Genomic DNA, 24,032 nt, shown 5'->3' with positions numbered 1-24,032 from the left:
TTGCACCCGCGCACAGCGGACTCTTCCCTCCACAGACGCACGTCGGTAAATTAGGGAATGAACTTGCGCTCGCGGGGGCGGTTCGGCGCAAAGAGGAGGCGTGTTCCGGCGCAAAACTTCCCTGGTGCTATTTTCCAGTTTTAGAAAGCAATTGCGCCACTGACCAGGAGAAAAACTGTCTAAAGACAGTGGCGCGTTGCGCGTTAGTGATATGGTATTTTAAGGGCGCGTGCTTGGCCATAATGTTAACGCGCATCCACTTTGATTCTCTAATATAAACAGATGCAGCAGTTTTCATTTTTGCAAATCATACATTATTACAAGGAAAAATATTAACACACGAGGGAAATCATTGTTGTGTCCGTGAAGATGTGAAAAAGATCTATCTAGATTAAAAAAAAATATATATATATAGATTAGGCTACACATTTACTACCCAAATTATACGCCTGTTTAACCGAAGCTAATTTGGGTGGGTTTCTCCCATCATCCCCAATGTCACTTCTCTGTGTTTTACGGCCCTGACGAGAACGTCGGTTTCCTCGGCTGTGAACCGCTCCTGGTGTGCGCCGGCAAACCCGCCGTTATAATAGCGATCCGCAGTTATAATAGCAATCCGCCGTTATAATAGCGATCCGCCGTTATAATAGCAATCCGCCGTTATAATAGCGATCCGCCGTTATAATAGCGATCCGCCGTTATAATAGCAATCCGCCGTTATAATAGCAATCCGCCGTTATAATAGCAATCCGCCGTTATAATAGCAATCCGCCGTTATAATAGCAATCCGCCGTTATAATAGCAATCCGCCGTTATAATAGCAATCCGCCGTTATAATAGCAATCCGCCGTTATAATAGCTATCCGCCGTTATAATAGCGATCCGCCGTTATAATAGCGATCCGCCGTTATAATAGCAATCCGCCGTTATAATAGCAATCCGCCGTTATAATAGCAATCCGCCGTTATAATAGCGATCCGCCGTTATAATAGCGATCCGCCGTTATAATAGCGATCCGCCGTTATAATAGCAATCCGCCGTTATAATAGCAATCCGCCGTTATAATAGCGATCCGCCGTTATAATAGCGATCCGCCGTTATAATAGCGATCCGCCGTTATAATAGCGATCCGCCGTTATAATAGCGATCCGCCGTTATAATAGCAATCCGCCGTTATAATAGCGATCCGCCGTTATAATAGCAATCCGCCGTTATAATAGCGATCCGCCGTTATAATAGCAATCCGCCGTTATAATAGCAATCCGCCGTTATAATAGCAATCCGCCGTTATAGTAGCAATCCGCCGTTATAATAGCAATCCGCCGTTATAATAGCAATCCGCCGTTATAATAGCAATCCGCCGTTATAATAGCGATCCGCCGTTATAATAGCAATCCGCCGTTATAATAGCGATCCGCCGTTATAATAGCGATCCGCCGTTATAATAGCGATCCGCCGTTATAATAGCAATCCGCCGTTATAATAGCAATCCGCCGTTATAATAGCAATCCGCCGTTATAATAGCGATCCGCCGTTATAATAGCAATCCGCCGTTATAATAGCAATCCGCCGTTATAATAGCAATCCGCCGTTATAATAGCAATCCGCCGTTATAATAGCAATCCGCCGTTATAATAGCGATCCGCCGTTATAATAGCAATCCGCCGTTATAATAGCAATCCGCCGTTATAATAGCAATCCGCCGTTATAATAGCAATCCGCCGTTATAATAGCAATCCGCCGTTATAATAGCGATCCGCCGTTATAATAGCAATCCGCCGTTATAATAGCAATCCGCCGTTATAATAGCAATCCGCCGTTATAATAGCAATCCGCCGTTATAATAGCGATCCGCCGTTATAATAGCAATCCGCCGTTATAATAGCAATCCGCCGTTATAATAGCAATCATCCGCCGTTATAATAGCAATCCGCCGTTATAATAGCGATCCGCCGTTATAATAGCGATCCGCCGTTATAATAGCAATCCGCCGTTATAATAGTGTTCCGCCGTTATAATAGCAATCCGCCGTTATAATAGCGATCCGCCGTTATAATAGCGATCCGCCGTTATAATAGCGATCCGCCGTTATAATAGCAATCCGCCGTTATAATAGCAATCCGCCGTTATAATAGTGTTCCGCCGTTATAATAGCAATCCGCCGTTATAATAGCGATCCGCCGTTATAATAGCAATCCGCCGTTATAATAGCGATCCGCCGTTATAATAGCAATCCGCCGTTATAATAGCAATCCGCCGTTATAATAGCAATCTGCCGTTATAATAGCAATCCGCCGTTATAATAGCAATCCGCCGTTATAATAGCAATCCGCCGTTATAATAGCAATCCGCCGTTATAATAGCAATCCGCCGTTATAATATCAATCCGCCGTTATAATAGCAATCCGCCGTTATAATAGCGATCCGCCGTTATAATAGCAATCCGCCGTTATAATAGCAATCCGCCGTTATAATAGCGATCCGCCGTTATAATAGCGATCCGCCGTTATAATAGCAATCCGCCGTTATAATAGCAATCCGCCGTTATAATAGCAATCCGCCGTTATAATAGCAATCCGCCGTTATAATAGCGATCCGCCGTTATAATAGCAATCCGCCGTTATAATAGCAATCCGCCGTTATAATAGCAATCCGCCGTTATAATAGCGATCCGCCGTTATAATAGCGATCCGCCGTTATAATAGCAATCCGCCGTTATAATAGCAATCCGCCGTTATAATAGCGATCCGCCGTTATAATAGCAATCCGCCGTTATAATAGCAATCCGCCGTTATAATAGCGATCCGCCGTTATAATAGCGATCCGCCGTTATAATAGCAATCCGCCGTTATAATAGCAATCCGCCGTTATAATAGCGATCCGCCGTTATAATAGCAATCCGCCGTTATAATAGCGATCCGCCGTTATAATAGCAATCCGCCGTTATAATAGCAATCCGCCGTTATAATAGCAATCCGCCGTTATAATAGCGATCCGCCGTTATAATAGCAATCCGCCGTTATAATAGCAATCCGCCGTTATAATAGCAATCCGCCGTTATAATAGCGATCCGCCGTTATAATAGCAATCCGCCGTTATAATAGCAATCCGCCGTTATAATAGCAATCCGCCGTTATAATAGCAATCCGCCGTTATAATAGCGATCCGCCGTTATAATAGCAATCCGCCGTTATAATAGCAATCCGCCGTTATAATAGCAATCCGCCGTTATAATAGCAATCCGCCGTTATAATAGCAATCCGCCGTTATAATAGCAATCCGCCGTTATAATAGCAATCCGCCGTTATAATAGCGATCCGCCGTTATAATAGCGATCCGCCGTTATAATAGCAATCCGCCGTTATAATAGCGATCCGCCGTTATAATAGCAATCCGCCGTTATAATAGCAATCCGCCGTTATAATAGCAATCCGCCGTTATAATAGCAATCCGCCGTGGAACAAGCGTGCCGGCTCTTAAAGGGAATGTGAGAGGACGCTCTGATTGGTTTATTTCACGTTACGCCCAAACCACAGCTATGAATAATGAAGCTACTTCAGACCGACACATTTTAGATTTGCGTCGGGCGCAAGAGTCGTTTATCCCGCCGGTATAATAGCAACAGCGCCCGGGATCCGCCCACAGAGTTACTTGCGCTTTGCACTTTGACACTTGCGTTTCAGAACGTTACAATAGGGCCCATAATCTTAATTCAAATGGAAAACAAGCAAAACTTCACTCTCTTAATATAGATTTTCCACCCAGAAAACAAGATATCATTTCTTATTTCATTTTAGTAAATGCATCTTGATTTAAGACATTTTAGATATTTGGACTGGAAACTAGACAAAAATGTACTTTTTTATTTAAAAAAAGAAAAAGAAAAATCATTTTTGCAGTGTAATATTTGCATGCACAAACAATCTCAGCATCTTTTTATGGCCGTTTTTTAACACATTTTCGTGCTGATGAGTGTGAGCGTCAGTTTATTACTTCACATTAGCGGGATGAAATATTAATGTATAACCATCAGTATTTTGGCTGAAAACATTAAACGACACCATCATACTCCAGTGCATCTCCTGGGTTTGGTTTATTCCTCTAACTGACGTGTGTTTAATTCCAGCTTCCCTTCGGCGACGGGTTGTTCCACTTCTACCCGCGGGAAATCCCTAAAACCCGCCGGAAACGCAGCGTTCACCAACTCCACCGCCTGGCCAACGACCCCCGGGTAAGAGCCGCATCGCACAGTGTGTGTGTGTGTGTGTGTTCCCATAGAAACAAACCCAGTCATTGGGAAACAACCAATCTGATGCCAGATCCATCGCTTGTATGAGTTAAAGGCTAACATGTCAATCAAGTTTTTGGCTTGATGTTTGAATGCGATGTTATTAGCTATCATGACATTATGCAGTTTTGAATGAGGTTATATATTTTTTTGGTAACACTTTACTTGAAGGGGTGTGCATAAGACTCACATAACACATGTCATGAATATGAAGGTTTATGCATGTTTATGACAACTGTCATTAAGTGTCATTCGCTCAATTATGACATTTATAATGCAAATATGACATTGTTTGAGATGTCTTTGTTATGACAGCTTGACATAAACCACTACATCATAACCTGTCATAAATATGTCTGAAAATGATTAATGATCAAACTAAAAAAACAACAACACTTAGCTTTATGGGTTAACATTACATTAAAATTGTTTTGACATTGGCTGTCTTGAGGGCATTATAACTGTCATGCATACTTTTCTTGACCTCAACTACAGTGGTACACATTGAATTTGTCATTAAAATGAAAAATATTGTAATGTTAACCAATAAAGCTAAGTGGTTGCTTAAGTTTGATCATTAATCTGCTATGTCATGTTTATGACATATTTATGACAATTTATGTCGTCTTGGTATTGTCAAGTTGTCATACCAAGACACTGACATGTTTTGATGTATTGGTTTATGTCAAGTTGTCATGACAAAGACATCTCAAACAGCCCGGTCTCACCCCAAAACGTCATATACTGACGGGTCTTGACCATATGTCAACATACGACGAAAAGGGTTCCCCTATAACGTCAATATGAGACGCAGACATAAGCGCACCAGCAGCGCCTCCTAGCGGTACCCTAACGCATAAACCCAACCATACCCGAATCGTCACACATGGACGTTAAAGGGTACCCTTTTCGTCGTATGTTGACGTATGGTCAAGACCCGTCAGTATGTGACGTTTTGGGGTGAGACTGTGTTATCTCAAACAATGTCATATTTGCATTAAAAATGTCATAATTGAGCGAATGACACTTAATGACAGTTGTCATAAACATGCATAAAACCATCATATTCATGACATGTGTCGTGTCATCTTATGCACACCGCTTCAAGTAAAGTGTTACCATTTTTTTATTTATGAAAATGCTTTTCTGGATGCTGATTGGTCAATGCAGTGCTAAAATGCACAATATAGTCACGGCTCTGATGCGAAACACGTTAACGTTACATGGCTCTCTGTCATCCACTGAATTGTATTATTTAATGATGCTTAACGGCACATTTGTTGTCAAGGTCAAGCTGTACTGTGTGTCATGACAATATCAGTTTATATATCGCATGTAGAACGACCTCTCAATGTACAGCACACGAAATACATCATGTTTAATGTCAGCATAAGACATACATCATGTTTAATGTCAGCATAAGACATACATCATGTTTAATGTCAGCATAAGACCAATTGTACTTTAAAAAGTTGAGCAAAGTTGATGATTTGGGAGATAAAGTCTGGCGGCTCAGACAGGAGGACACATGTTTGCTTTGTTTCTAATATAGTGGGAACATCCAATAAATACCAGTTATTTCACAGACTTCAAACAGTGAAATATACAGTACTTGAACAGACTGATCTCTGTTTGGAGCTGAGACTGCTATTTCATCAAATAAAATGAACCATAGATGTTTTTTTGAGACAGAAAATGTGAAGATTTCGATCTGTAAGATTTAAGCGTATAATCCGTGAGGCGGTACAGCACCGGTGCTCTCGAGTGAGAGGATCTGCTCAGTTTCTGCACTTTTAATAACTAAACAGCTATTAATGTTCAATTGTGGGTTTGAGGAGTTGAATTATTTATGAGGGCTGAACGTCTCGAAAGCATTGCTCCGGCTGAAGTGTGTTAACTCCTCGACATCCACACATCGAGCGGCCGTCACCGTTGGCAGAGATCCTCAACGCATGAAGATGCATTATATTAAGTCATTACTGGTGAAAACTTCTCTAGACATCAGCAAACAAACCGATGTCAACTTGATTCACGGAAACGTAGTCAATTTTCCTGCTTAATCTGACGTATTTCATGATGTCTTACACTCTTCATCAGCCAATCATTCCCAGATTAATAAAACCAAGTATTTGTTCCTTATTGATTATCATGTTCCGAAATAAATCACATTATAGAAGTGAAATGCATTAAAGCGGTGGTATAATGCCCTTTCACAAGATGTAAAATAAGTCTCTGATGTCCCCAGTGTGTGTGTGTGAAGTTTTAGCTCTAAATACCCCACAGATATTTTTATAGCATGTTAAAGTGTCACTTTTTGAGGGTGAGAAAAAACACACCGTTTTGTGTCTGTCCCTTTAAATGCAAATGAGCTGCTGCTCCCGGCACAGGGGGCGGAGCTTCAACAGTTTGTGTGTGTGTGTGTGTGTGTGTGTTAGCAGCTCCGATTAACTCACACACGCACTGAACATTTCAAAAATGTATAAATTACGCCTCCTCTGTAATTTATATTGTCAAGATTAGTTTAGGTTTAGTATAGGATATTACTGTTTTAAATATGTAATGGCTGTGCCAATATAAGTTTAAGAACAGTGCTTGCGTCCGAAATCGCACGAGTAAGTACTTATTTTCAATAAGAAATGACTTCACGACCGCTAAAATGTGTGTAGTATGAATGTAATCCGGGCGTACTACATCCGCCATGATGTCAGTATCATGTGATCTGCCAGCGTCACTGTCATTCATAAATCCTCTCCTGTGGCCTCATGGGATAGTAAAGTGTCCATCGTCTCACACTTCAAATCTCACCGGAAAAAGTGGGACTTTTCCCTATTCTTCAATGAGTACTGTGAATTCAGACATACTTCTTTTGTCACATACTGTTTTTTGCCTACTGTATAGTAGGGAAGTATGTGATTTGAGATTTAATTCAATTCTCTTTAAACAAGAAAGAAAAAGCTCACGATCACTAATGCCTCTATTTTTCTCCGTCTGTCTCCATCCGTCACATCTCTGAAAACTTCCCCACTTACAGTTTTGATTCAATTAGAGTCCGTTCCACTGACCAGGGTAATCAATTCAGAAATGACAGTCCCATCATATTTCATCCATTCATCATCTTGACAAACGACACACGTCTCATTAAACGACTGATGTGCTCCAGCTCAGCCGGCCTTTACTGATGGACACAAGCTAAAAATGGCCACCGGTCAGGGACAGCAGGGGGAAAACAAGTGCTATTAATATATATTTAACCGATATTAAATCAGGCTATTACAAAAAGATAAAAAGCTTTTGCAAAGGAGAATAAAAAAATATGCTTTTGTTGTTGGATCAAAGGTTTCGTGTCCAATCAAACTCTACTGTATTTTAGTGAAAATGATCTGTCACTGGATTGAACTTAGTACAAATACATCGTAACAATGGTAACTTGCATTTTTTATCTTAATTAACTATTACATGCAATTCATAAAAAAATGTTGTTGGTAAATCAAATGTATTTATGTGTTAAATACTATTTTTGACTTTCTCGGTGTAGACAGATATCCATACGCCTGTGAACAAAACTACACAACGTAAAGGAAAATATGACCCAGGCTGCATTAAATACAGGTTTATTGCAATGAGAATAAACATGGTGTTGGTTTGAGTGTGTTTCGGGATGCGAAACGCATGAAACCTTTGAATTCAAGAGACATTTAAAAACCCAAATGTACAGCTTTGTTGCATTGATTTCGTGTACTGTTGGGCCTATGCAGTTTGTTGTGAAATAATGGGAACTATACGGTTATCCGGACCACACGTGTGTCTTTTAGTCCCATATAGTCCGTATAGTCATCCCTGATTGGTCTTAACCCCAACGACGGGTAGGTTTAGGGGCGGGGTTATGGGTAGGCCATCGTATGATTGGTCTTAACCCCAGTGACGGGTAGGTTTAGGGGCGGGGTTATGGGTAGGCCATCGTATGATTGGTCTTAACCCCAGTGATCAATGTTTATCAATGTTTGATTTTATATCAATGTTTGATTTTAAGGACATGACCCAACATTGTTCAAAAGTAATGTCCAGGAAATAAATCCGAACCCTGGAGCAAAAGCGTCCCAGTTTGTGCTGGATTTACCTCAACTTTAGGCAGAGGTGGACAAAGTACACTTCCATACCTGAGTGAAAGTACAGATACTACTGGTCAAATATTACTCCCTTACAAGTAAAAGTTGTAAAGACCGATTTTTACTGAAGTTAAAGTACAGAAGTACTCAAGTATCAAACGTAAATGTCAATGCATTGTTTTATTATTGTTGCATTGTTGCATGTAATACTTACAGAACCTCATGCCTCTGAATATATGGCTATATCAATATCACATTTATTTCTAGAGCTCAGTTCCAGTCGTGGGATTGAATAATTGCACTCAATAACGTCCACAATGGCTCCGGACACCCAATTGGCTGTTCCCTCAAATAGTGTCTTACTTAAAGGGATAGTTCGGCCAAAAATTATATTAAACCCATGATTTACTCGCCCTCAAGCCGTTCGAGATGCATGTCAATAATTTTTCAGACGAACACATTTTCAGTTATTTTAGAAAATGTCTTCGATCTTTCAGTGGTTATAATGTCAAGTTATGGGGTCCACCTCCTTCAAGTCCCAAAAATGTGCATGCATCCTTCACAAAAGTAATCATCCGGCTCCAGCGGGATAAATGAAGGCCTTCTGAGTGTAATCCGTGCGGTTTTGTCGTAAAAATATACATATTTAAAACTTTATAAATGAAAATAACTGGCTTCCGGCAACGGTGAGTAAATCATGGGTTTAATATCATTTTTGGCCAAACTATCCCTTTAAAGTCTCTATGAAAAGTTTTTTGGCGTTTAGTATGAATATGTTAGTCTTACTGTTATCTATATGCTAGTGTGCTTCAAAACAATGACAAAATTCACATTTAGAAGAAGACCAAACCCAACGTTGAAAATGAAAATCAGGTTGATGTCAGAATCCGACGTCAGATTGAAATTAATCTCAATCTGACAGAAATGTAGTGGAGTAAAAATAATGATATTTGTCTTTCAAATGTAGTGAAGTTAAAGTAAAAAGTTTCCAGAAAAAATAATACTGAAGTAAAGTAGAGATACTCAAAAAGTGTATTTAAGACCGGTACTGTGTTAGGGTCCAGCTCTGAGTCTGACCCTGAAGGAGAGGTTTCTCCATCATCATTTCCAGCTCAAGTGTTGTGTGTATCCTCAGAGCGCTGTGTATTGATCTGTGTCCTGTTCCTTTCACACACTCTTCTCAGGCTGTTTACACTGAGACGCTGGTAATGTTTGCTTTGCTCTTCATTTGGACGGTCTCTCTCTGTTGTGTAACTGCGTTCTTCATCACGCTGTTAAACGGCAACACAACTGTCCGTGTCGGATCCGTTTACGTCTGTAATCTGACATATTTACAAAGCAAGTTATTTAAAAAAAGGATTGCAAAGATGAGCCACACTCTTAAAAATAAAGGTTCTTCATTGGCATATGTGGTTCTATGGAGAACCTTTAACATCGATGGATCTTTTCAGTGACAAAAAGTAGAAAAAAGTTCTTGGTTTTTGGGTTCTATGGCATCGCTGCGAAAACCCGCTTTTAACATTTATTTGTACTTCTAAAATTTTTTTGAAAATAACAAGGATTCATCATAAGCATTCTCCAGACAATACAATTTCCATACAGTCTTTGAATTACAATGACACACTTATACGTACACAATCCATTCATCCCAATACTTAATACATTTTTCCAAATGAAGTCTAACAGTAAATGTAAGTCTCTCCATACAGAATATTTAGTTTATAATTTCCATCCACTGGTCTCTTTTTGGAGGTTTAACCTGCAAACATTTTTGAGTTACGGCTTTCCAACAGCTTGATAGAAGTATTTATCACTGTTTTTTTTCCTAAATGTCGAAGCTTTATTTTTAAGAGTGTGCTGAACTGTGCACCATATGAGCAGGTCCATATTTTAAAACATTTTCTTCCATCTCATCTAAAAGTAAAGTATTCCCATACGGAAATAAAATATATGTACACATATGAAATATACATATATGAAATATATCCACATGTATAAAACCTACTAGAAAATGGATCAATTGAGATATAAAACCAGCCCATATATTTTATGTATGTATAATAGAGTTTTTTTATATACATGTCACATATATAATTATCAGTTTTCAAATAGAATTTGTGTAGTATTTGTTTTGTTTTTATGAGCTGGTCAAGAAGAGGTAAAATAATAATAAATAATACATTTTATTTATAAAAGATTTGAAAATGAGATAGAAATTGAAATGAAATGTGGATCTGTAGACTTGATCTGTAGACTTGAAATAAATAGTTAAATAGTAAATAGTTTGGCATATTAAACATATCGGTGACATATATGGTCAAAACATACAGTATTATATAAATAATAATCATATACATCATATTAATATATGTCAATTTAATATGGCAAATTTATATATGTTAAAAACCTATATCAACATGTAGAGATATGTATATATGTGATAGCAATATATTGTCTTATATTTAGCATATATGACGGCGTCACTAGCGATATAAGGACATATATGTCATATATTACATTTCCGTATGGGTTTGTTCTGTGGCTCTTCGTATCGCTCTGGGTTTTGGGTTTTAATTCAACAATGCTAGTGGAGCAATTATTACACACGTCACCTTTAAAGACACTTTTCAATAAGCATGAAGTTTAGGGACAAAACTAGGGAGGATATTTACTTACATTTGCTATCTGCTTGTTTTCTCTCCTGGATCAATCCTTTCAACTATTTCTCCTAATTTGAAAGTCACTTCGGATAAAGCAGTTTTCTAAATGAATTAAAATATGATTGCGTATGAAGATCTGTCTGTAAAGGGAAAGGACAGTGTTGCGTATGAAGCGTACGGGGCCATTTTGAGAAGCAGCAACATCTGAGTCACGAGTTTGTCAGATGAGGAGATACGACCGGCTGTTCTGAGCGCAGTCCCAGCGTAACACACGGCAGAGACGCACGAGAGAAACACAGGGTTAAGAACATGCATGTCCCTTCATCAGGGAACATCGGCAGGTCTGCTGTTTTTAAGGATCACTGATGGGAACACACAATGCAGCTGATTGCGAAATTGGTAAATGAAAGGTAATGTGTCCTTCAAAACCCATATACTGTAGTGTGCTGAATTTTTACAATAGACCGAACCGACCCATAAACCCCTGAAGCCAATTTAATCCTTGTACCTGTCACTTTCCCACCTTTCTGCTCGACTCGCTCGACCCAATTATCATGTCCTTGAACGTAGTTCCTGGTAGAGAGAGATTTTCTCCTCATCTTTTGCAGAAAGAAGCACATTAATAGAACACGGTGTTTTGTTCTATGACTAAAATCTTAAATCACTGTATTAGTAATTTTATTTTTAATAAAAGTGTTATCAGGATATTAATTTCTTCTGTAATTTTGAGGAAAAAGTTTTATACTGTGGTACTGCCAATCTGTGGAGAAGCCAGTGAACCAGAGAGAAGGTTCATTTCATTTGATTATATTAACATTTTACCTGGAACTTGATGGATGCATATTCAATTAATACGATTATTCATAATGGGATTCAGAACAGTAAAACTAATCATTACTGTTGACTTCTGACAGCGGTCACAGCCGGCTGACGCAGAGATGAAATAAAGCTGGATCTAATTGGAGCAGCTTCTTTATTTTTCAAACTCAAAATAAAACTAGTTCTCAGGAAACTCAGATATATCAAACACATGAACAGAACAGCCAACGTAATGCAATGAAGACCGAACAACTAACAGAAAACAGGCTCAAGACACACGGACACAAACCAATGATCGAAACGAGTGACAGGTGCAGTGCATTAAACAATCAATGAATCACCATGAAAACAAAACACTAATACAGGCAACAAAACAGGAAATTAAACTCAGGCTATGTTTACACGGAAACGATCTGAAGAGAAAACGCAAAAGTGGCGTTGCGTTATCACTTTTTATTCTGCGTTTAGACGAGCGTTATTGGGGGGGAAATCTGAGTGCATATGGTGACGCAAAAGTGTGTGAGATTGGATGTAGTGTGCACTCCAGGCGGCTAGGTGGCGATGTGGAGCACTGAGAGTGAAAGAGACGCTGACACAGTTCTTCATGTTTAATACGGTAAAGCTGCTGCTTTAACCCTCGCTGCTCTTCACGTGTCGCTCAAAAATGACAGAATTTTTTTCTCAATGAAATTAATGCTATATTTTAGTTTGATAATGTTTTATTATTTTCCTGTACTAGCGCATGCCTGTGACGTTAACACGTACGCGACGCCTTCACTGTCTAGCAGACTTTTGCGTTTTTACCGTTTTACCGTTTAGACGGGAACGCGACGGTGGAGCGTTTTTAAGATTTCCACTCTGGAGGAGGGTTTCACTTTTTTTGCCGCTTTTAAGCCCCAAAAACGCCGTCGCCGTGTAAACGAAAGGCACATCCGATAAAATATTTTTACATTTTCAGCCGCGAGCGTTCTCGTGTAAACAGGGCCTCAGACAAAATGTGACAACAGCACATCAGTTTAATTCAAAATGAACAAGTTACTTGATAAGGCCACTAAATTAAAATTCTACATTTCTACTTGTACTTGTCATATCGATCAGATTGTTAAGTCTGAGATTAATAAGCCTGTATTGTTTTTTGTAGTCTGCATTATTACTTTCATCTCTATTGAGCTATTACAGAGATTAAGCACAATCTCAAGTCATATTTGTCTATAATGCATTAGAAATAAGTTTATATTGTTTATAATTGTCACTCTTGTACTACCACATGGTTCAGTATCTGTGAAGGTAAATAGGAGGGAAAATTCACAGTTAAATAATATGCTGGACTCTTTTGCCCGATATGCTCTGTGCATCCTAGCGTGGCCCTTACTTGCACCACAGCACCAAATACGGGCCATATGTCTGAATTAATGTATTTGACTGACTCTGAATGGGAAGTGTGTGTGTGTGTGTTGATTTACTGCCACTGGATCAATGGGGTCAAAGAGCTCTGACCTCTCAGGGTCTCCAGCAATATGAGTGATGCTGTAATATATTTGCACGACTGAGAGATATTCATACCCTTGCAGACAGATTTGTGTTTTTGAATTAGTGCTGCACGATATCTCGGCCACCATATCTCGGGCGATATATGATAATTCATAATGTTATCGTTATCGGCCTGATATATTAAAGCCGATAAATAATGGATTATTTTTTTCAGATGTGTACTGTTGGAATTGCTTGAAATATGATTGGAATCCCTTAAAAGAAAGGAAAATATAGTTTTCTATAACTATCTATAAAGTTTTATATAAATCTGTCATATCGGCTACATGAAATTATAATGAGAAATTATAATTGTGTGTATGGCTTTTACTGTGAGATTTTTTTGTTTTTGTAATCAGGCTCTCAAAATGTATATACAAATTTGGATTTAGATTTATCGGCCAATATATCGGTTATCGGCTTTCAAATATAAAGAATTATCGGTTATCGGCCAACATTTTCATATCGGTTTATCCATATTTTAAATGTTAGCGTTTTGGCCTTGGTATAAAATGTTATGGATGTAAAGGTGCAAAGTAACAATTTGTCAGAACTATACGTTTCATAATTGACAGTTATACTGTATAAGTTCGGGAATCTCATCTGCTCATGAAAATAATTAATATGTCATTAGCTTGCAGTGTTTTAAGCATTAAAATGATCTCGAATCTGTGTGCTTTTACACTTGGCGATACAACCGAGATCTGCATGAGAAATGCTCATCTGCTGCGAGCGCTTGTGTCGTCTGGAGGGCCGGGTTGAGCCGCCATCAAAGCTTCTCGGAGACTTTGATCAGTTTGGGCTTTATTTCTCATGCAGATGTGAGGTGTAATGGGGGCTGCTCTGTCTGCGAGGCCTGGTGACGTCATGCTCTGGTAGTGATGGTCTACGGGGGGTTTCTGCTGTGTGGAGGTCAAGGGTCTCGCTGTGAAGTTTCTGCTGTGATGTTTTAAAGGACAGCGAGCCAACCATGAGTAATCCTGCACTTTGAGACTCTACGAGCTGTGAATATTGTGCTCGGCTGTTTGTGTCGACTGATAAGACTTCATGGTTGATCACCAGCAGATGTTGTGTTTCAGATGTTGGTCTCCGCAAAAGGCTTTTAAGCGTGATTAGAGACTTTAGATACAACTTAAAGGAGAACGGGCAATTTTTAAGTTAATCTTGATGGTTATACCTTTGTGAGTTCTGTCTATAGAGAAAAAAAACGAACCGGATTGGTGCTTGAACGCGGAGCTGCTACCGCTAATGCCCAGAGCTCACTCAGCTAACGGCAGTTATGGGGCATATTCATAAAGAGTGTGTGTGCCTCTTAACAGACACAACATGCAGTTATAATGTCTGTCCAACATGAACAGGGTCCTTACATGACAACAAGATGCGTTTAGCAACTTAGCCATTGTTTAAATTCACCTAAATAGTGTTGTAGACGGCTAGCTGTAGTCTCGCGCTGAAGTCCCGCGGGAACTCCCGTTGTAGCCGGGAAAGGTAAATAGAAGTGTGTGCAGGTGGAGGAGCGTCGTGTGTGTGAAGAGTGTGAGGAGGAGCGTCGTGTGTGTGAAGAGTGATGATCGGAGCGTCGTGTGTGTGAAGAGTGTGAGGAGGAGCGTCGTGTGTGTGAAGAGTGATGATCGGAGCGTCGTGTGTGTGAAGAGTGATGATCGGAAATGAAGAAGAAATGGTTCGTAACGTAACTATGGAGAATATAGAAGATTTTTAACACATGGAAGAGGCTTTTGAGTTTGATGGTCGTCCTTATTTATTCGAACCCGAGTATACAGACGAAGAACTAGCCTCACACTCTTCAGTCAACAATACCTTTTCCGGCTACAACGGGAGTTCCCACGGGACTTCAGCGCGAGACTACAGCTAGCCGTCTAAAACACTATTGAGGTGAATTTAAACAATGGCTAAGTTGCTAAACGCATCTTGTTGTCATGTAAGGACCCTGTTCATGTTGGACACACATTTTAATTGCATGTTGTGTCTGTTAAGAGGCACACACACTCTTTATGAATATGCCCCATAACTGCCGTTAGCTGAGTGAGCTCTGGGCATTAGCGGTAGCAGCTCCGTGTTCAAACATCAATCCGGTTCGGTTTTTTTTCTATAGACAGAACTCACAAAGGTATAACGATCAAGATTAACTTAAAAAGTTAAAACTTTCTCCTTTAATGAATTTGCTTAAAGATTCCCTGTAGTTACTTATCTTAGATCACCTAAATGGCATATTTAAATGTTTTTTTTTCATGCCGTAAAATTACTTGAATGTAACTCTACAGTATTTGTTGGATGTAACACGGTATTCAAGCATAGAAGTGTGAGTCTGAAGCTTGAAATCCTATGAAATGTAAAGTCAGCCTTTGTTTTTCAGGTGAAAGATGTGTTTCCTCAGGAGGGTTTTGGCCGTCAGAAGAGGGGCTACAGAGAGATCAATAACTTTGACGTCAACATGACTGACCCGCTTTTCTCCAAGCAGTGGTATCTTGTGAGTAATTATTGTTCATAATGTCTTCATTTTATTTGACCTTCAGCAGTGGAACTGATTGTATTGCATTAATCGGGAATCGCTGACGACTCTTTTTAAACGCTTTTCCTCATTAGCCGTCACCGTAAACATTGGTGCATCATCAAAACACGTTGATATCTTCTTTATTTCTCCAGGGCTTATCGTGACAGGCATCCCTGTCTGTTCTGCCCAGGAGAACGCTCTTTAATTTGGTTTGTCAGTTATAAACACTGCACAGCAGGGTTTCAGCGAAGTGTAATATCTGTGTGACATTTATTTTCCCTTCCACGCCTCCTCCCTCATGACAGCTAATATTCAGTGCGTTGGATGCTCAGCTCGTGTGACGCTTGCGCTATTGTTTGCTTAGATAAACACAGGCCAAGCGGACGGGACCCCGGGCCTGGACCTGAACGTGGCAGAAGCCTGGAGCATGGGCTTCACCGGCAGAGGAGTGACCATCGCCATCATGGACGACGGTGAGCCAAGCCTGTCCACCGAACACTGTCGTCGTGCAAATGAACGGCCAGAACACATTCAAAGTTTTCTGTTTTCAGTTAAAGCGCTGCCCTTAAGTTAATAACTAATGATCTTTGCAACGGAAGTCAGTCAATTAAAACTTTAGCTGGACAGTAACTTTATTCTAGATCTGCTGTAAAGGATAAACAATCTGTTACTGTAATCTCCTATCACCGTAATGCTGCTTTGAAACAATCTATATTGTTTAAAGCGCTGTATAAATGAAGGTGACTTGACTGGACTTGACATAGACCAGTTATATATATGAATTAAAGTGCCACTATTATGCTTTATTGGATATTTCCTTTCATGTAGTGTGTAATAAAGTTGTTTGAGAGTGTAAAACGTCTGATAAATTAAGATTAAATCATAAATAGATAAATGAGTTATTGTCTCCCAAAAGAAAGAAGTGATTCTGAACTGAACCGAGGCGTCAGTAATTCAGTCTCACTTCCTGATGAACCTGTGAAGGTTTGTGACTAATTAGCATAATGCCAGCTTCTGGTGATGATTGGCTGAACGCCCTCTTAGCTCCGCCCTCAAACACTGTAGTGTATCTGAGACTGGAAGAGTTCGGTTCGTGTTGTTCATGTGGAGAAGACGCTGTTTTCTGAGATTGATACGGTAAAACCCACGCCATCGTTACTGTTCGTATCACTGTGATCAAGAGCTGAGATTCAGATATGGCATTTGCTTTCTGACCAATCACAGCAGAGCAGCTCTCAGAGAGGCGGAGCTTAGAGAGACTGAATCTTTGATGGAAGCGTTTCAGAGACTGAGAGAAAAGAGCTGACGCTGCAGAGATTATGAGGACATTAAAGTGTTTTTACTTATTTGTTATAGGAGACTCTGAAACATTAGGAACCTTTAAATAGCACAATAGAGGCACTTTAATGCCTTGATAATGTTTAGTATTGTTTGCATATTTCATCATGTAAAGATTGAATGCCCAGTAACGTACTATATTGACATCACCTTGCAGGTATTGATTATCTACATCCAGACCTTGCCTCAAATTATGTAAGTACTTTTTTCATTTAATCCTCATATTTAATATTTGTATAATATTTGAAGTACATTGTAAATATTGTAAAGACTTTGCAATAAGGTCCCATTTGTAATGCATTAACTATATACAGTATGTATACATTTTAATTAAAATTAGTTAATAAAAATACAACTGTACATTGTTAGTTCATGTCAGCTTGACATGTCCATGAAATAATAATAAAAGATACAACTTATGATTCCAATGTAGTAGTTAATGTTGAAATTATTATTAGCTAAGATTAATAAATGCTTTAGAAGTATTTTTCATTGTTAGTTCATGTAAACTAATGGAACCTTGTTGTAATGTGTGACCGTTGAAGTACTTTTAATCTGTAAAGTATTTATTTAGCTGAACTGTTTATGTAATAGATAAACCATTTTAATTGAATGCTCAGCAAACATTATTTTATTATCGTAGTTACAATGATGTTTAATGACTCACGTTGTGATATGAAGCTTTGGTCATGCCGCACACATCGAGTTCCTCTCACACGTCTAGGACTCAGATGAACTGGTTAATGTGGAGCGCTAAACAAGCAAACTCCTCTGTGGCAAAATAATGTGTTGTTTTCCGTTTCTCAACCTCATTAATGTTTAATGTTCATGCGGCTTATGAAGCTTTACAGCATGTAGACAGTGGACTAAATCCAAAGTATTGCAATGATCCCTGTTGTAAAGGTTTGCAAAGAAAGGCTTCGAACAGAAGACATATTTGCATCCTGTGCACAATTAAATATGCAGCTGATGGTTGAGTTCTCTCCCCCGCTGAGACGGGATTTGCTGCACCTCGGCAATTAAGAAATGCTGCCACACATCATACATCAGTGCCTTACTTGCATACACACAGTAGATCTCTTTCCATCTTTACTTCACCCTGTGTCTCTCAGAACAGATGCACTACTTTCTGTCTGCCAGTCCTTCACGACTTTCGATAAAAAGGTCTGGGGGAAGACATGTTAAAATACTCCTACAGTGTTTCTGCACTTATAGTGAGTGGCAGAGACCAGGCAAAGGCAATGCTGTGTTAGTTATGATGTGTAGAGTTTAAGAGCTTGTCAGTCTGAATTGAATGTGATGAAAGGATGATTTGGTGCCATAAAACAAAACGGCGTCTATAAATAGTTAATGCGTTTTCCTTTTGTGTTGTCTTCACTAGTTGCACGCAGCAACAAACACATTCATGAACGAATTACTCTACGACGAACCAGTTCTTTTTAATGAATCGTAACCCTGTAAAGCCTATTATATCATAATTGATATGCCACATTGTGTGGCTTTTGGTGGACATTTTCAGTTTTAGGGCAACAAGAGAAGTGATGTCAGTTTTCATTGCTTTCGAGCTTTTTCGTGGAGGAACCTGGCGATTACCTGCGCTGCGGCATCAGTCATAACTGGAGAACACTGCACACCTTCACTGAATAACTGGAGAACACTGCACACCTTCACTGAATAACTGGAGAACACTGCACACCTTCACTGAAGAACTGGAGAACACTGCACACCTTCACTGAATAACTGGAGAACACTGCACACCTTCACTGAAGAATCGTCAGGTTCCTCCACGAATACGCTTGAACTTCCTCCTTTAGTGGCCAATGCTTTGGCATGTCTAGTGTTTCTTTTCTCTGCCGTTTCTCAGCGCGGATTTCACTCGATATACGGGGGTGTTTAGACTCCTTGTGGGGAAGAATCGATGGTACGGCATTTGGTTTAGGTCTATGATTATACATCGCCACCTGTAAGTTCTTGTAAGCTGTGGTCTACTAAAAGCCTCAAAGTTATCAGGGCTAAATTGAAGAGAACAAAGAGGCATTTTTTATTTCATCCACTGGCATCTTCCCATTCTTTTCTACTCTTCTTATAGCTAGGAACGCAGTGAAAGCTTCTCTTATCGCCCTTCGACTGAGAATTACAACCAAAACTGCACAATGTGGCATGGTATCAGTATTTATATTCCGAGTTGTGTTGCGGTAAAGTGTTGTGTTGTGTTGCCAGTAGTTGTGTTGTGTCACAGAGTACAACCATTTGACGTCATCGACGTAGAGTGCACTGCACACCTAAAATGGCGCCCCCCTTTGTCCAAAATATGTATAAAACGATGTGGATCTTTTAAATAACATAAATCTTTCATGGGTTTTCTACCACATATTTTAGTATGAGACATCATTTACGTTATATTAAGCCATACAAGTCTTAATACCCGGGGTCCCCTTTAAGAGCATACAGTCTCCTAGTGGAGGGAGCCATAGTATTTAAAAAGTAATTAATGACCTCAGTAGACCAGAATCTACGAGCTGTAACCCTTCAGGGACCAGACCCACAGTTACCAGAGCTTCTAGTAGCAGACATTTTCCATCCTGAGTCTGACGAACCCTCGCCAGAACTCCCGGGAGACTCCTCGGAGGTGAACAGATCGACTTCTGCCTGGCCAAACCTCTACCATATGGACTCCACTATTTGAGGATGGAGACGCCAATCCCCGGGCCTCAGCCCTTTACTTTGCTCCCGAATTTAGGTATCCAGGAATGTACACTGACGTCAGGTAGAGCAGTTATCCTGTGTTTCTTGCGGACGATAAAATAATGGGTTTAACAAGTTTCTTATTGGGAGGGGAACATGTTCTTAGCCCCTTTGTCCAAGAGAGACTGTAGCTCCTGCGTTAGCAATGGCATATGTATATATATATCTGATCTGGCTTCACCATAGTGGGGAGCATGCCATTGAAACAAGGAGGATGAGATTTAAACTCAATTCTGTAGTCGTATTCCATAGTGCATGGAACCCAAGGAGAGACGTTCGGCAGGAGAGGTATTTGTGAGTTGAGTCGATACCACTCTCTCTCCCTCGAAGGGGCTCATCAGTAAGGACTTGGCATCAGGATTTCTATTTCTTGGTTGCCTGGGAAGCAAAAACAGACCTGAGATCTCCTTAGGGACGCGAGGCTGCTGGACCCGGCGAGGGACGAACGTCTGGAATCCATCAGATTGCTTCGTTTGCCACTTGATCCCTTACAGGTTTGGCCACAGGTGCCTCTCCATAGCTACCCTGGCTGCCGTTGAATGGCCGATAGAGTGGGCCGTATGTTTGGTATCCCGAAGAGACTGGTCTATGGCTCTGTGAGCTCTTTAACCGCGTTAGGGCCAAGGTCCTTGCTGGTATCCAGTTCCTTTAGCAGGTCAAGCCTGTAATACTGCCATGGTGTGCCGGGAGCCAAAAGCCTGACCTGCCGCTTCATAGGCCTGGCCAACCAGTGCTGATGTTCTACGGCATGGCCTGGAAGGCAAGGCTGGCTTTTTCAAAGATGATGCCAAAGCACGAGAGAGTTAAACGCAAGTGTTTCCTAAACCTGTGGCATTGATTTATACCCCACAATAGCCGAATAGTCTGATGTCACGAGTTGTGGACGCGGCCAGAATACGGGGGTTTCCACAACCTTGTGATCACATTGTGGAGGTCGGGAAAGAACGTGAGGTTCGTTTCGGTGGCTGGGCTCGACCACTCATACAGAAACACTCATCCATTTTAATATGAGGTGCTTCTCTCTTTTGATCGGGACACTTGATGCTTAACTCAAATAACAACCATGATCCTGTTTTAAAATATGAAGGCTTCCCGACAGCTGCACTCAATTCCAAACCTCCCTCTACATCCAGCTCCTCTAGGCTAGACTCAGGTACTCGTCCAGACCAGAAGAAACCGCGAGCTTCCAAATCCAGAACAGAAAATGTTCCCTTAGTGTTGACTCAATGACGCAGTGTCGAAGTTCCCTCGAAAGGGAGCCTGTCGCCGCAACATTGGCTCAGCCAATGAGATTAGGACAGGACTATCTCTTTGACTATCAATTTGTGACTAATGTGAGTAAAAAAGTTTTGTAGTGGGCCTAGTATGGATTTTTTATTTAGTATATACTAGGGGTCTAACGATACCCTCATGTCACGATTCAATACATATCACGATACTGAACTCACGATACAATATTATTGCGATACTCCAAGACATGATAAAAGGTTAACAAAAAATTAACTGTTGATTAAAATGCTAAATTTTATATTACATTGTGTGTTTAAGTAATTAATAGACTTGGACTTGGTGCTGGAAACCCAAAGCACAGGACAATAGAGACTCCAGAATAACAATATTCATGATTCTGAAGCTGAAAATACAGAATTATTTTAGACTAATATGCTTTCACTCTTTTTCTGACTAGATATATTTAAAATAATGTTGGACATTTTACTGGTAACATCAGACATTTGGCATTATCAGGACCCACAGATATTCCCTCATTGCATTATTATACATTATATTCAACATTATATATAGTAGTTTAATGTAGTACTGACACTAAAACTCTGGAAACTTGAATTAAATCTCACACAGTAATTAAAATTTTGGGGTTAACTATACACGATACATATTGTCACTATAATACAATACATATTTTTGCATTTTTGCATTGGGATATATTGTTACACCCCCTAGTATATACTGAAGTTCTTCTTCCAAACCACTAAAATAACTATCAATGAAATCCTAATGGAATCGAGATGGGAGTAGGAACCAGAATATTTCACAAATGCCTCTCTGCCAGTGAAATAGAGCCGTTATTGTGTTGAGACCCGCTGAGCGCTGTGAGCCGCAGGAGCCGTGGATGTGCACCGCAGATGAGTTTTAACCCAAAAATAACCTGGGTTTGATGCGGAGGAGGATGATGTCTCCAGCCGGGCCCAGCTGAAGCATAATTCACCATGTCCTCCCCTGCCGCTGTTTTATTTAGCATCAATTCCTCCCAGACCTCCCCGTTACTCACCATTAGCAGCAGCACTATACTCGCTGAACGACAGAATGTAAACGTTTGTTTGTGTGTGTGTGTGTGTGTGTGTGTGTGTGTGTGTGTGTGTGTGTGTGTGTGTGTGTGTGCGCCTGAAGGGTACGAGGTTAAAAATAGATTCAGAATAATTTTCCTAATAAGGACTAATGTGGGATGAGGAGTGAATTAGCATAATCGTTTGAAGGATTTTTTCCGACAGGGGACTGGATTTAATTCATCGCTTGCTAACTGCGGTCTCCAGGCGGCAGCCAAATGGAGACTTGCCAAAGAACAGACGAATCACGCTCAGCTGCTGAAGTCAGCGCGCTTTATGTGCATCTCTCAACGTGCTTTCCTCTGTGGTGTTCGTTTCCATGGTGATTAAAATGATGTCATACACACACCAGGGTTTTAGAGCATTTTTTTTTTTTTAACTTTTTAACTTAATTTTTTTGACCTCACAGATAGAGTCGAACTATTTAGTGAACATTTAATCTAATTTTGTACTGCAAAAATTATGGTTTCCCTTTGAATTAAGTTTATTTTTCTAACCCCATTGGCAGATATTTTGAAAACAAAACTTAATATCTTAAGTCATTTTGCTTCTCAAGCAAATTAATCTTGATTTATGGATGTTTAGATATTTGTACTTTTTTTTGTACACTTGTTTTTTGCAGTGTAAAAGTCATACACCCGGTTCCACATAGTCCGAGACTGCATGTTTGAGCTGTTTTAACTAAAAGCAACGTATCTTAAAATATGTCAGTGCTATTGTTTTGTATCGAGATTCATGCCAGGCATGTTTATAAAAGCTAGTTAAGTGTCCTAATTGAACTAAGGCCGAATCCTGGCTTAATCTAAACCCTGTCTGTGAAACCGGGCCTATAGTCTATCATGGTTTATAGCTTTTATAAAGTGATGCAAGACGGCCCTTTTTGTGGATAATTTTGCAATAATGATTGACTGAGTGGTCATTATCCCGGTGTTATTTTTGTATTTTCTGCGTGTGTGTGTGTGTGTGTGTGTGTGTGCTCTTGTTTATGTGATTTATGAGAACACAAATGTGTATAATGACATGTGTATTACACTGGTATTACAACTTAAACGTGGTTTATGAGGACATTTCATGAGTCCTTATAATTCAAATAGCTTAAAAAACATAAAAAATGATGTTTTATTAAAACATTCAAAATGCAGAATGTTTCCTGTGATGGGCAGTGTGTGTGTGTGTGTGTGTGTGTGTGTGTGATGGGCAGTTGTAGGGATAGGGACAGTGTGTGTGTGTGTGTGTGTGTGGGCAGGTTTAGGGATAGGGGCAGTGTGTGTGTGTGATGGGTAGGTTTAGGGAATCGGGGCTGTCTAGTCTGTGTGTGTGTGTGTGTGTGTGTGTGTGTGTGTGTGTGTGAGATGGGCAGGTTTATGGATAGGGGCTGTGTGTGTGTGTGTGTGTGTGTGTGTGTGTGATGGGCAGGTTTATTGATAAGGGCAGTGTGTGTGTGTGTGTGTGTGTGTGTGTGTGTGTGTGTGTGTGTGTGTGTGTGTGTGTGTGTGTGTGATGGGCAGGTTTAGGGATAGGGGCAGTGTGTGTGTGTGTGTGTGTGTGTGTGTGTGTGTGTGTGTGTGTGTGTGTGTGTGTGTGTTGTGTGTGTGTGTGTGTGTGTTTGTGTGTGTGTGTGTGTGTGTGTGTGTGTGTGTGATGGGCAGGTTTAGGGGTAGGGTTTGTGTAAGGGAATATAATATACAG

At 40.1% G+C, this 24,032-nt stretch overlaps 1 protein-coding gene across 1 annotated transcript in view; it reads left to right on the top strand.

Moving 5' to 3' along the window:
* pcsk2 (proprotein convertase subtilisin/kexin type 2) overlaps window positions 1–24,032 on the top strand; it is a 79,251-nt gene that overhangs the window by 2,295 nt on the left and 52,924 nt on the right. Inside the window, exons 2-5 of the mRNA XM_079634742.1 lie at window positions 4,127–4,231; window positions 15,778–15,891; window positions 16,280–16,388; window positions 17,411–17,448. Of these exons, the coding sequence (XP_079490868.1) occupies window positions 4,127–4,231; window positions 15,778–15,891; window positions 16,280–16,388; window positions 17,411–17,448 (366 nt within the window). The remainder of the gene's footprint in view (window positions 1–4,126; window positions 4,232–15,777; window positions 15,892–16,279; window positions 16,389–17,410; window positions 17,449–24,032) is intronic.

The sequence above is a fragment of the Phoxinus phoxinus genome (assembly GCF_949152265.1).
Source record: "Phoxinus phoxinus genome assembly, chromosome: 14".
Lineage (NCBI taxonomy): Eukaryota > Metazoa > Chordata > Actinopteri > Cypriniformes > Leuciscidae > Phoxinus > Phoxinus phoxinus.
The sequence above is the reverse complement of the archived record's forward strand: the minus strand, read 5'-3'. Positions and strand labels throughout refer to the sequence as shown.